A 13,439-nucleotide genomic window follows, 5' to 3' on the forward strand; every position below is an offset into this window, starting at 1 on the left:
CGCTTGCCGGACGACTGGGGAAAGCTTTGCCGTTGGCATTGGCAGCACAGTGAAGGTCATGCTGACCCGCAGCGCAGTCCCCAGGGGAGAGGCAAAGCCTCTTGTCAAGCTCATGGGCGGCTGTCTCATCCCTTGTCCTCCGGGGACCCCGGCTTCCTGGCCAGGCACGCACCTCCCAAGCAAAGCCACGTCTTCTGGGGTGGGGGGGTGGTAACCGGTGCTGGGCTTGTTCTGGAGGCAGGGAGCTGGTGTTTCCCCCACCGCTGTGTCAATAGGCAGGGTCATAGAGGGTTGCTTGACTTGCGGGTGAGGGGTCCAGCTCAGCCTTTCTAGCAGAGACTTTCTCTGTCACCAGCTGTAGAAAGGCAGGAAGCTGGGAGAGACCGTGGCTTGCTGGCAGAAGGTGCTGTGCACAGGGAGCAGCCAGACCCAGGCACCCTGTGGCTGTGGTTGGTGCTGCACGGTGAACCCATAACCTCGTCGCGGTCCTGACCCCGCTGAGTGATGCAGGCAGAGCCCCACTGCCGTGGACAGGATGGGGCAGGAGAGCCCCCACTTCCCCAGCTGTGTGTGGGGCAGTGCTGCCATGGGAGCTGCGTCCTGTGTGGGGCTGTGCACAGGGCCGGATGGGAGCGTGCTGCGGAGGGAGCAGAGCCAGACTCGAGGAGGGGCAAGGGCTCAGCAGGGTGGGAGAGGGTGAGGGTGACCCCGGCTCAGCCTTGCTAACACAGCTGGTCGCTGCCTGTGGTGGCCCCCACTTCTTGCACACCGGCCGTGGGGCAACGGGGAGCCCAGCGCGCAGCACAGAGGTGAAGCTGGGGGAGCCCAGCCCGGGCGCATAGCAGGCTCGACGGGGGCGGCAGACACGGGGGGGGGGGGTCGGTGCTGCCGCTCTCCAGGCTCCGGGGCACCGAGGAGCACCGGGAAGCGGGGGGGGGGAGCGCGGAGACGTGCACCCCCGGCGCCCCGTCTTCAGCCCCGCTCCGCCGGCGGCTTGCCGGCCGGGGGTCGGCGGGGCCGGCACTGGGGCCGGGACCAGGACCGGGACCGGCGGGGCTCGGCGCTCGCCGACTCGGGGCGCGGCGGGCCGTGGCAGGGAGGCGGTTAACGGCCAGGGAGCCGCCGAGGCAGGAGGAGTCCGCAGGCGGGCGAGCAGGAGGGGGCCGCCGGGCGAGCTGCCCGCAGGCTCGCCGCCCCCGCCGAGCCGAGCCGAGCTGAGCCGAGCCGAGCTGAGCCGCGCTCTGCCCCGGGGCGCACGGGCCGGCGGGGCACGGCGGGGCGAGGCGGCGAGCGCGGCGGCGGCGGCGGCGGGGGGCAGGCTCCGTGCCCCGCCCGCCTCGGCACGGCACGGCACGGCACGGCACGGCACGGCACGGCACGGCACGGCACGGCTCGGCTCGGCTCGGCTCGGCTCGGCTCGGCATCGCACGGCTCGGTTCCGCTGGTCACGGCACAGCTCGGCTCGGCACGGCTCATCGCGGCGCGGCACGGCACGGCACGGCTCGGCTCCGGCAGCTCCGGAGCCATTCAAACAAGTGGCTCCGGCAGCACTTCGGAGCCGGGGCTGGGGAGAGGGCACAGCGCGGCTCCCTGCCCCGGAGGCGCCGGGCCCTTCACATTGCCTCTTTTCTCTGGCGCTCGCTCTTTATTTGACGATGAAATAATGTTGACATGTCTTGAATTATTAAGTATTCCCTGGATTTTATTAGCACATGATGCCTAAATGCTGCCTGTATCTGCTGGGGTCTTAACCAGAGAGGAGCGAAGGAGAGAGGCAGAGAGACAGAGCGAGGGAGAGAGAGGGGTTTTTGACAGCTGTATTTGTGCTGATAAGCAGAGGCACAAGGAGACGATCGACTAGTGAGACGAGGGGAGCGGCGGCTCGGAGCTGCTGAGAGGGGCTGCGCTTCCCTCCCGAGACGGCTTGGCCCTCCTGGCGCCGTGCTGGGGCTTGGGGGGGACCCGAGCCCCCTCCCAGCGCCTGGCGGGGCTCTCGGCCGGTGCCTGTGCCGGGGGGCAGCTCGCTGGCTGGGCACACCGCCCGTGCGGGGCAGATGCCGATTGAGATTGTGTGTAAAATCAAATTTGCCGAGGAGGATGAGAAGCAGAAGGAGAAAGAAGAAGGGGATAAGGAGAGCCTGATTGAGGAGCCTGCCCGGCCCCGCTCCCGGGACCTGGCCACCTTTGCCAGCGCCAGCACGCTGCACGGCCTGGGACACATCTGCCGGTCCGGGCAGCTGGGCGTGCGCCAGACCCTCTGGGCATTCGCCTTCCTGGCCTCGCTTGCCTTCTTCCTCTACCAGGCGGCCAAGTCGGCGCTGCTCTACCTGGAGCATCCCCACGTCATGGCCCTGGACGAGGAGGCCATCCGTGAGATGGTTTTCCCCGCCATCACCATCTGCAACATCAACCGCTACCGCCACTCGGCGCTCACTGATGCTGACATCTTCCACTTGGCCAACATGACCGGGCTGCCCCCCAAGGACCGGGACGGCCACAAGGCCACGGACCTGCTCTACCCTGACCCTGACATGGCTGACATTGTCAACCGCACCGGCCACCAGCTCGACGACATGCTCAAGAGCTGCAACTTCAGCGGTGAAAACTGCTCCTCCCGCGATTTCACTGTGGTGAGTGCACGCCTGGCTCAGCTTCCCCGGGGGCCCCCACCAGCACAGGGGACACCCACCCCGCTGTACCTCGCCCGAGCAGGGCTCTCTGGCTTGCTCTGGCTGCTGAAGTTTGCATCTCTCTCTGTTTGAGTTTCCCTCCAATTTTCACAAGGAGAGAGAGAGAGGATCCTCCGTGGGAGCTCTCAGTAGGGCTCTGTGCTGCAGGACCAGGCTGCCGGCAGGTCTGTTCCAGAGCAGCTCGCAGGCAGGAGCGGGGCTGAGGGGGAGCGGGGATCAGTGGTCCCCAGGGTCGGTGTGCAGCCGGATAAGGGGAAAGCTGTGGTGTAGAGCCCCTCTCCAGTCTGCACTTTCCTCTGGGTTGACGTGCTCTGTTGTGGGGTGCTTTGCACAGTGAGAGGGGATTGGGGTGGGGCTGAGACCCCTTTGCACATAGGGGAGCCCTCCTGCATTTGGGGGAGTTGGTGCTGGGATGTGTGTGAATCCCGGAGGCTGCCAGCATTGCATACGCACATGTGCGCGCACACACACACCCCGAGCGGCTCCACTCCAGAGGCACGGCTATGGCTGGGTGAGGGGGGTGCTGCCCGCTTGCTGCCCAGGGCTTGCTAGCAGGGCCTCCTCCCAGCAGCACCCTGCCTGCCCAGGCAGCGAGCGCCCGGCCGGGTGCCGCCAGTGTGCATCTTTCACTAATATTGAGCCTGGAATCACAAATCCCTGCTGTGGTTTGGGAAAATAAATGTGCTGAATGGGCGGAATACCTGATGGGACCCTTTTCAGACCATAATGACTCTGGAAATGAGCCGCCTCTCTCCTACGGCTGCCAGGGGCTACTGCTCGGCTGGCTTGCTGCGCTCCCAAGAGCAGTGCTGCCAGCCGGAGCCCGCTTCATGCCGGGGAGGGGGATGCGATGCCACAGGCTGTGCGGGATGTTGAGGGGGCTCCGTGGGGCTGGAAATGGCTGATGCAGCATGTCCTGTTTCACTTCATGCCGATCGGTACGCCTGCTCGCTACACAGTATGATGCTGTCCTTGGGAAAGTGCCATTTCAGGGGGGCTGCCCTGTTTGTGGGGGTGGCATGGGGCACTGCAGTGGAGTGGGAAGGAGCAGGAGGCAGCGGGGTGGCAGCCCCACTCCTTCCAGGGTTTTGCTGGGCTCTGTGCCTGCTCTACGCCACCTGCCTGAGTTTGCTGGGGAGAAGTGTGGTTCAGCGGGGCTGGGAGCAGAAAGCACCAGTGCTGGACAGTCCTGCACATGGCTCAGCTACGCTGGCTCCAGCCCCGGGGTCCACCCGGGGGATCCTACACAGCTTTGGCTTGCGGGGGAGGCAGGGAGCCCAGTGCTGCCGGGCAGCGGCACAGCACGGCAATGGGATTTGGCATGTGCTGAGCCACGCTGTGAGGCTGGCAGGGCAGAGCTCAGGCGGATGGGGCTGAGTACAAGCTTCCCGCAGCGTGGACATGGTGTGTGGTGTGCTCCGTGCTGCGTGGCAGCGGAGGGTGACTGCCAGGACAGTCACCGGGACCCAGTTTCTCAGTGGGTGGCTGTACAGGACCAGCTGGCCTGCCTGCCTCAGCTGCTTACAGGTCTGCCCTGAGGGTGCCCAGGCAGCTGTCCTCCAGCGTGTCAGCACTGTGCACCAGAGCAGGCTCAGACATGAGGATGGTTAGTGCTGGTCGACCTGTGGCCCCTGGCCCAAGGAAGGGGAGCCCAGGGCTCAGCCCAGTTCAGCCCTCCAGCTCAGCCTTTGAGGCATCAGGGCTGTCAGCAGAAAAGGGAGTCCCCATCACCTCTCACTTGCTTGGAGCGAAGGGGTGAACCTGGGGCAGCAGAGGCTTCAGGGCATGGGTGTGGAGAAGGATGGGAGAAGATGTGACCTCTCTCTGCTGCATACCATGTCCCAAAGCCTTGCGAGGCAGCAGCGGGACCTGTCGAGGCATCACATTGTTTGCAGCTGGAGCCTCCTACTCCCACTCCCCAAGCCGAATCTATCCCTCATGCTTCCTCCTGGGAACGACTAAAACACAGTGCGAGCTGCTTGGCAAGCAGGGTGAGTCCCAGCTGTGATGTGTGGGCTTGGGTGCTTCCGTGCTTCGCAGCTGTGGCCCCGATGCAGGGGCACCCGAGCTGCCCTGCATCCTGCCCTCATGCAGCGGGGAGCTCCGGGCTTCGTCCATCCCAGTCCTGGGTGCCCATGTGTGCCTTTATTTTCAGAAAGCTCTTGTACCCTCACTGCAGTGGGCAGATACGTGAGTCACAGCATGTCCCAGCAGTGATGGAGGGCTCCCAGACTGCAACACCTCCCAGTGTGGCAAATGGCCTGGGGTCCCAGGGCGCCCAGCCCATGGCGAGCAGCCCCTGGAGCAGAGGTTGTGTCCCCAGGGATGCTGGAGAAAGGAATGAGCTTTTCCTGCAGCCATGCTTGCAGGAGGGCTGGAGTCCTTCCTTCCCTCTGGGCACAAGGTGGACTCCATCCAGAGGCTGGAAGTTTTGCAGTACGAGAGTGGCCAAGCCATGGGGCCACTGGAGGCCAGCTGCCTGCTCGGGAGCAGGAGCACCGCCGAGGCTGGAGCGTGTCCCCTCATGCTGCTGCCTGCAGCCTGTGCTCACACAATAAATAACTCGTGCGGATCCTTTAAGTAAGAGCTGTGAGTGGTAAATGATCTCCCCCTATTTAACGTCACAAATCCACATTCTTTATGGGATAGCAAATTAAGAAACTATGGGGGAAAAAAATCCCCAGCGTAAGCATCTTCCATGTAATAAAGCCGGGCTGGGCTGTAAATCTCCCCACGCAGCAGGGACAGCCCTGAGCTGCAGCAAGGCTCCCCTGCAGCCCTGCTGACAAATGTACCCCCTGCATCGGCTGCTGGAGGGCTGTGCCGGAGCTCGAGGCAAAGCCTCTTTCAACCCCCCTGAGCCGTGCTGTGCTCCGCAGCTCCCCGATCTCTGCTCTGCCCAGGGGTGCGGGGGCCAGGCTGCCCCTGCCCTCTGCCCAGTGCCCACTGGCACGCTGCCTGGCGCCCTGGGGAGGGCAGCGGGTGTGGAGCCCTACTGACTGGCCGAGCGCAGCTGCGGTGCCGAGGGTGCAAAGCATGCAGCGCCGGTGCAGGAAATCAATAGTGCTCTTTACATGCCATTAAGCGGGAGGCTGGGAAGCATCCCCATCGGGCTGGGGCTTAGCTGTGGCAGGTGGCTTGCGCCCACCCTCATCCCCGTGCGTGGCACCCTGGTATGGCCATAGCCCAAGGCTGGTGCTGGCCACGTTGGGGGGGGGGGGCACTGTGGGAATGGAGAGCCCTCCCAGTGGTGCTCTGGGGACACAGGGGACAGGCAGGTGGGGTGGGCAGAGGTCTGGGGGCTGTGGGAGGGGGTGCATGGAGGTGGTCCCCTCCAGCTGGCAGCAACATCCCGCCTGTTCGCCAGCAGCGTCTGTGGCAGGAGGCCCCGCTTGTGGCTGGGCAGGAGCCTGGTGCCTTTCTCAAAACTGCATCCCCTGTCAAAAGCCTTTTGTTTCTGATCTGTGGCTGCTGAAGCCAGTCCTGCCAGTGCTGGAGGTTGCAGGGGAGCGGGGAGGTTGCTGAGAGCTGGCAGTGCCTCTGGGAGCTGGCACTGGTCCTGGCTCTCCAGGCAAGGCCACCCGTCTGCCTGGGACGTGGGGGGTCTCGCTGGCACCTGAGGCAGATCCCCGGAGGGGAAGCCCCTGTACCAAGACAAGGGGAGCATCCTCAGTTGCATCCTATGTGTGCTCCAAGAGGTCCTGGCTGGGGTGGGGGGACAAAGGCAGGGGGTAGCAGGCTGTCACCCCTGCCTCCTCCCAGCAAGGCTCTGCCACTGTCCCCCCCCGCAACCCTCACTGCTCCCAATGCGGGGACTCTCTCTGACCTTTCTGCCAGAACTGCACTTAATAAATGTCACATTTTCAGACTATTTTTACACTGGGTGAAAGAGCTGGGCTCATTGCTCCTCACCTGCCCTGCCCCGCTGGATGCCTGCTCAGCCCCTGGTGTTCCTGCACCCTATTTTCCCTTTCCTCCTGTGCAGGGCTGAGTGTGCCCCAGGGCGCAGGGGGCTCACCAGGTACCCCTCAGCTGCTCACTGGGATCCAGGCACTACAGGATCTGCCCTGGCCAGGGCACGGAGGGGCTCAGGGGACAGGCAGTGCTGTAAGGGTCCCAACACAGCATGATCCCTGCTGGAGGGTGGCACAGTTGCAGCTGTAGTACCCACCACAGCTGCCCATGGCAGGGGCCAGCTGGGCTGAGGCTGGCAGTGTTGGTGCCCAGGACAGCCCAGAGCACCCCTCGCCCATCCCATGCCTGTGAGCTGCTCAGCCAAGCCCAGCCATGCCCATCTGGGTCACCATGCTCTGCTCACCAGATCCATGTCCTGCAGCCCCAGCCAGCGCCTGAGACACCTCCCCGGGGACTCACAGAGCACCTGGAGACCCTCATCCTCGCAGCCCTGCCACCGTGCCTGTGCATCCCCAAGTCTGCGTCCCAGGTGGTGCAGACACACTGCGGGTTGGTCGCGCTCCTGTCCGGAGCAGCGGTGGCGGCAGCTCTGGTGCTGTTACACATGAGCTGCCTGGGCATGGCTTGAGGCACTGCTTGTGCCAGAAAACGGGGGACTTTAATGCAATTCGTTGCCATTTAATTTTACACAATTCCTGCTGCTTAATCCACTGAGAAATGCTAATTTATACAATTCACGTCTAAAAATAAATGTCAGTCCAGCAGCTCCCAGCAGCGGGTAGCTGCTCCCACCAGCCCCTGCCAGAGCCTTGTGTTGGGACCCCAGCCCGGAGCCCACCCCGCTCCCGGCCAACCGGGCTGCTGCTCCTTGCCCTGTGGTGCCTGGGCCATGGCAGCACATGGGTGGATATAGGGGTGATGAGGATTTGGGGTAACAAAGTGTGATAGTGAAGGGTTGTTTGAACTGAGGGGTGTCACCGCAAAGCCCCTCAGCACTGTGGGTCTCGGGGCAGTGTGGCAAGGGGCCACCAGGTGTCCTGGTGATCCAGCTGTCTTTCGGATAGCTGGGGAGGTGTGAGGGGTATGGAGGTGTCTTCGGGACCTCCACTCCCCCGTGGTTTCCCGCAGGAAAGAGAGGCTCAGCCCCACATGCAGCTGTATTCCAGGCTGCGGCTGGAGGTGCGTGGTGCGACCGGGGGGGGGCCAGTGTGAAGGGCTGGTGTGGGGCCACCTGGGCTGCATGTGAGGGCCCCGGCCATGGGTCAGGGCAGCCTCCGCCTGGCTAGGAGGTATTAATTGATCTCAAAGTGCCATTAATGGATGTGGGAGTGGAGGGAAGCATGCACCCCGCCTGCTTGGGGAGCGGGGATGCATCATTAGGTCCCTAAGGAGGCTGCTCTGCAGGGGACAGGGAGGGGTCGGATCCTGCAGGGAAGTGGACCCGTGGCTGGAAGAGTCTGTGCTCAGCTCCCCAAACCCCATGGCTCTTGCCCTGGAATATCTCTGTACCCTGCTGCCCTCATCCCCAACCCACCAGCCCTTACAGCTCACACCCCTTGCATCCCCTCTCCCACCCGTTTGCTGGGCAAATCCCCATGCCACCCCCATTCGAGCAGGGTGGCACAGGCACCAGCAGTGACACCGGGAAGTGGGTGCCGGAGCAGCGGGGTGGGCAGCGAGGGCCGTGGCTGTGGGTGCCAGCTCCCCGCGGGTGGGGGCCGAGGCAGGGAGCAGGGTGGTGCGGAGGCGACGCGGTGGGGGAGCGGAGGTGCTGGAGGAGCCGGCGGCTTTCCCACCGTCTCCCTGATTGAGATCGGATCACTGTGAGCATAAAAAAGCTCTCTTCATAATTATATTTAATGAATTGACTTTAAAAGCTCTTACGCTCTTATCTGGGTAATTTAATATCACACACTTAATAAGCCTGTCTCTGATACAGGGGGGAGCCAGCGGCCAGGACGCCTGCGCCTGGTGTGACTCCCCAGGGACGCAGGACATGCCACAAGGCTGGTCCCACATGCTGGGCTAGGCGGACTGGGGGCCCTGCCGTCACCCAGGGCCAGGGCATTCATGGGGGTCTGTGGGGCAGTGCCCCCCAGCACTGCTGGCTATAGTGTAGACCAGGGTGGGGACCTCAGTGGCTGCAGGAGGGATAGAGCCAGGGCACCCATGGGGGTTTGAACCCAGGAGTGGGTGCTTGCTGATGCATGGGTCTGCAGGGCTGTGGGGCTATGGGGTGGTGGGGTGACAGGGTGCATGTCTGGGGGACGTGGGGTGTTCATGGGGTGCAGTGTGGCTGGCTGGGCATGGGGGCTCTGGGCATGGGTCTGCAGGACTGGCTGAGGTGCAGGTACCCTGTGCTGGTGGCATGGTTGGATGCCACGTGGCACCATGGCTGGCAGAGCATTGCTGTGATCCTGTCCTGGGTGCCAGTGCCACCCATGGCAGGGGTCCCATGGCCAGGTGGCCCTGGGAGCATCCATAGGGCAGAGGGCACTGTGGGTCCCAGTGCCACGATGCTGTTTGCTCCCTGTGTCCTTCCGGCTCCAGTCACCTGCCCACCTAGGGTAGCCAGCTGGGGTAAACAAAGGCCTGTCACTGCAGTCTCAGCAGTTCTGCCCCCCCCAGGTCCTGTGCTGCCAGTCGGGGTGCCGGCTGCCTCCCTGCAGGCAGGCATTGCTGCAGCCCCGGCAGGAGTCCCCAGCCTCTTCGTGACCCACCGGTGCGTGCACGCGGGCGCCTGCAGCAAGCCAGAGGGGCAGGCTCTGCCATATGGAGCTGGGGCCCTGGGGGACTACAGGAGCCTGTGCGTGGGCTGGGGCTGGGACCTGCACCTCATGGCCATGGGAACAGCCCTCAGCATCCCTGCACCAGGTGCTTGCTGAGCAGAGGGGTGGAAAGCCACCAGCCAGGCTCATGTCCCCTGCATGTCAGAGCTGGAGCTGCTGGGAGCTGGCCGGTCCCCAGAGCCTGGCACCACGACCCCAGTCACCCCGTGCCCTCAGGTCCCTGATTCCCAAGCGATGGAGGATGGAGCAGCACCTCCCAGCATCCCTGCCTGTGCTGCCTCAGGCCCTGTGGCAGGGACAGGGGGGATGACACGGGCAGGATACGTGGTGCTGGCCCACAGCGGGCCACCCCCAGGCGCCCAGGTGCCTGGCAGTGCCAGCTGCTGTGCCAGCGTCTCAGTGCCAAGGCCGGGTGGGCTGGAGGGAGGCACGTGCTGAGGCGGCGGGGTGGGGGGACGAGGACACAGCTGCCGTCTGGCCCTGTGGGGGAGCTGGGGCAGCCCTGGGCGGAGTGGGGACCCGGGCTCTCTGACGACGACACAGGGCACGGGGCAGCCGTGTCGGGTCTCCCTCCACGGGGGAGCGGCTGGAGCAGGAGGTTTACAGAACTGCACTAAGTGACGCAAATGGTTTGAAGCCCATAAAGAGAGACGGTTTTATGTAAGACGACTATATAAAGCTCTGCTGTTCTGCCATTGATGAGATATAGGCCTTTATTTATAGAAGGCAATGTTTGCGGTGCGAGTGCTGAAAGCCAGCCAGGGACCCGCAGATAGGGCGTCGAGTCATTTCACATGCAGCTGCCGTCGACACTGTTCACACATTAAAGAAAAAAATTAACAAGTTTGCAGCCAGTCAGGTGGAAAAAACAATAATTGTCGAAAACCGTATTTCCCCTTTTTCCAATAACAAATAGCTGGAATGTTGCTGGGGCGGCTTGGGCTTGCTCTGGGAAAGGATGGACTGAGGCTCTGGCCAGGTGAGGCAGCCAGGGGTGGGAGGAGAGCCCAGGCAGGGGATGCAGGGGCTGCTGCCAGCACCCAGACAGCTGGCAAGGGGTGGATGCCCCTGCCTGCACATTTATATGTCCAGGACAGGAATAGCAGGGTCTGTGGGCAGGGATGATGGCACCTGCAGAGCAGTGTGGCCATGTGCATGCTGGGGGCTGGAGACGGGGGGCAAACACTAGGAGCTGACAGTACTTGCTGCGTGGGGGCTGCTGTCCAAGCCCCGCTGGGTTTTCCTGCCTGGCCTGATGTTGCCTCTCCCTGCCTGCGCACACAGGGATGCTCTGAGGTTATTTCTCTGCCAGATGTGGCTGGTTCTTACTGGAGAGTAAGCAGTGAGTCCCTGTGGTCAGAGCGCCCTGCCAAATTTTGTTTCATGCACGAAAGGATGAAAAACTTCTCATGATTAATTGTGCAATAGGGGAGAACATGCATCTCTCTAACCTGCTCCTCGCCAGTCACTGGCCTTTTCTCCCAGGCGCTGCCCTGACATGCATCTGGGGAAGAGGTGGTGAGCTTGACCGCAGGGCACACTCCTTGCATGGGCTGCACAGCAAGGGTGTGAGGGCAGGAGGGTGCCAACACCTCTGCCACATCCTAACTCTGCAAGGGCCATGAAGGAGAGTAAAGCCAGCCAGGGCTTCACAGCAGGGAAGCAGAGTCAGGCTCGCGCTTGAGTGACTTCCCTGCAGCTCCCTGCGCGGTTCTGCGGGTGGCTGTCCCCTGCTTACGCTGCAAAACCTTCCCTCTGTGCTCTGAGCCATGCCCCGGTATGCTGCGCCAGCAGTGGTTACAGGCAGGGCGCTGCTGGCCCCGTCTGCCCGCAGCTGCATCGTTGTGCCGGCAGCAAGCGGGGTGTGAGGATGGCCCTGCCGCTGAGCCAGGGCACATGGCACCACGCCGCCGGTCTTGGGCTGGGACGCTGGACCTGCATCCCAACACCCTGGGACTTCGGGCTCCCACATGTGCCTGCCCTGTCCCCAGGAGGCATCACTGCCTGTATGGCTGGTTCTCCCCAGACACCCTCACAGACGTGGGGAGGGCCCCTCAGCGGAGGCACCCCCAACTCCCCATGCCCCTCTCCAGGTGTAAATGCAAGCCGGAACATGTTTTGCACCTGAACGGCTGTTAAGTGCTGGCTAAGCTCCCCTGGACTCAACAGGTTTTCTTCCAGCAGAACAAAAGGTTCCCTCCTGATTGTAGTGGCAGGAAGGCAAGCACAGGAGGAGGGGGGAGGCAGGAAAGCCAGAGGCTGGGAGGACCTGTGTGTGCTGTGTCCCAGTGACACAGGGGCTGGGGACCCCTCTCTGTGTTGGGGATCTCAGCAGGACCGGAGGGCCTGGCTGGCCCCTCCCCATGGCAGCTGGGCAGGCAGGGATCAGGACGTGAGGGGGATCCACTGGCCTGCTGCTGGCTGCCAGCCCCTGGGATGTGCAGGGTGGTAGGGGAGAGGAGGCACATGCCTTGTCAGAACAGAGCCCCTGATTTATCACTAGCTGCCAGCCCTCCAGCCAGCAGCTCATTAGCCATTTAATTCCCAGTGTTCAGCACACTGGAGGGCCGTGCGACCCTGATTGAGCCAGCCATGCTCATCCAGGCAGCTGCAATCAGGCCACAGCCCCCCTGCCCCAGTCTCAGGCACAGTTAGTGGCCATGTCCACCGTGCCCCCGGGGTGGGCTGGGCAGTGGGTGCTGCAGGTACTGTGGATGCTGCAAGTGCTGCAGATGCTGCAGGTACCGCTGATGCTGCAGGTGCTGTGGGTGCTGCGATCAGGCACAGGTGAGGCACATTGGTGACAGTGGCTGCGGAGGGCTGGTGGGCAGTCCTGGGGGCAGGAGACGCGCCTGTGTCTCCTTCTGTATCTGGCTGTACTTTGGCTGTGGCCAGAGCATCACAGTCCCCACGGTGTCACAGGGCCAGGAGAGGCTGTCAGCAGTGTCAGCGGCTGTGGCAAGGTGCTGTGCTTGGCTGCACGGGGATATTGCACCAGCCTGTCATCCCCGAGGGGCAGTGGCATGCCACATGTCCCTGTGCTGTGCTGTCCTGTCCCTCCACCACCTGCATCCGCACCCACAGGGCAGCAAAGCAAGGGCTGTCTGTGGCACCCATGTCCCTGCCTGTGCCCTGGTGTCCCTGCCACCACCCCAGGCTCTTTCCTGCCTTGGCTCTTCTTCCTCCTGGGGTTGGGGCTCAGCCTGGGGGACCCCTCTGGGGGTGGGCTGGGGATGGCCACCTGGGCCAGGGGAGCAGGGCAGGGGCAGGAAGGTGCTGGGTGCCCCAGGAGAGCAGGCACTGGCTGTGGATGCTGCCCATAGACCTTGTACCCCATGCTGGGCATGCAGAGGTGGGCGCCATGCCTCCCAGCTGCAGGGTGTTTGCAGCTTGGCCACCTCCCCTTTGACCTCCAAACCCTGCTGTGCCCTTCACTTCCAAGCTGCCATACCCACAATTTTTCACAGCCTGAGGAAGGAGGGAGGGACCACGTGGCAGAGGGAAGCATCTCCATCTGTCTTCAACGCTCCAGCGGCTGTAGTGGGACAGGGCGGGGGCCTGCAGGTGTCCCTGCTGCGGGGGGTGGTGGGGTGAGGAGGGATGGGGTTCGCTTGGGGGCAAGCTGGGGGCCACCTGGGGCTCTGACCCCGGTGGAGGAGACAGGGCCAGCATGGCATCTCCTGCTGCTGCCTCTGGGAAAGGCATGGAGCAGCCCGCCTTCTCAGGCAGCGCAGGACCAAGGGCACTATGCAAATCCAGCCGAGATTGATGCAAGTGTTAATTATGTCCCGGCGGCTCAGCTGCCGCCTAGCCAGGCAGGGGGCTGTGTGCCACGGCTGTTTGTGCAGGAGAGACGGGTTTGCGCTGGCAGTGTGGCCCCTACACATGTCCCCTGGGGCCCCAGCCTGCTCCTGCTGTCGCGCTGTGCACTATGCTGTGCCGTGCCAGGCCAGCCCTGCTCTTCCAGTCCTGTGGCACTGCCTGGCTTGTGTGGCAAAGCCGTCACCAAGCGGGGAGGTGAACAGTCTGCAGCAGGAGCAGCACG

General features: G+C 63.5%; 1 protein-coding gene across 2 annotated transcripts in view; it reads left to right on the forward strand.

Moving 5' to 3' along the window:
• Positions 1-1,202: 1,202 nt before the first annotated feature.
• The window catches only part of ASIC4 (acid sensing ion channel subunit family member 4), a 29,818-nt gene continuing 17,581 nt past the window's right edge, over positions 1,203-13,439 (forward strand). Inside the window, exon 1 of one of the 2 annotated variants that reach the window (XM_064451419.1) lies at positions 1,203-2,630. In XM_064451419.1, coding sequence (XP_064307489.1) covers positions 2,055-2,630 — 576 coding nt within the window. In that variant the 5' untranslated portion in view covers positions 1,203-2,054. The remainder of the gene's footprint in view (positions 2,631-13,439) is intronic. The other variant, XM_064451418.1, reaches the window with a different exon arrangement.

Source organism: Phalacrocorax carbo, chromosome 5, assembly GCF_963921805.1.
Source record: "Phalacrocorax carbo chromosome 5, bPhaCar2.1, whole genome shotgun sequence".
NCBI lineage: Eukaryota > Metazoa > Chordata > Aves > Suliformes > Phalacrocoracidae > Phalacrocorax > Phalacrocorax carbo.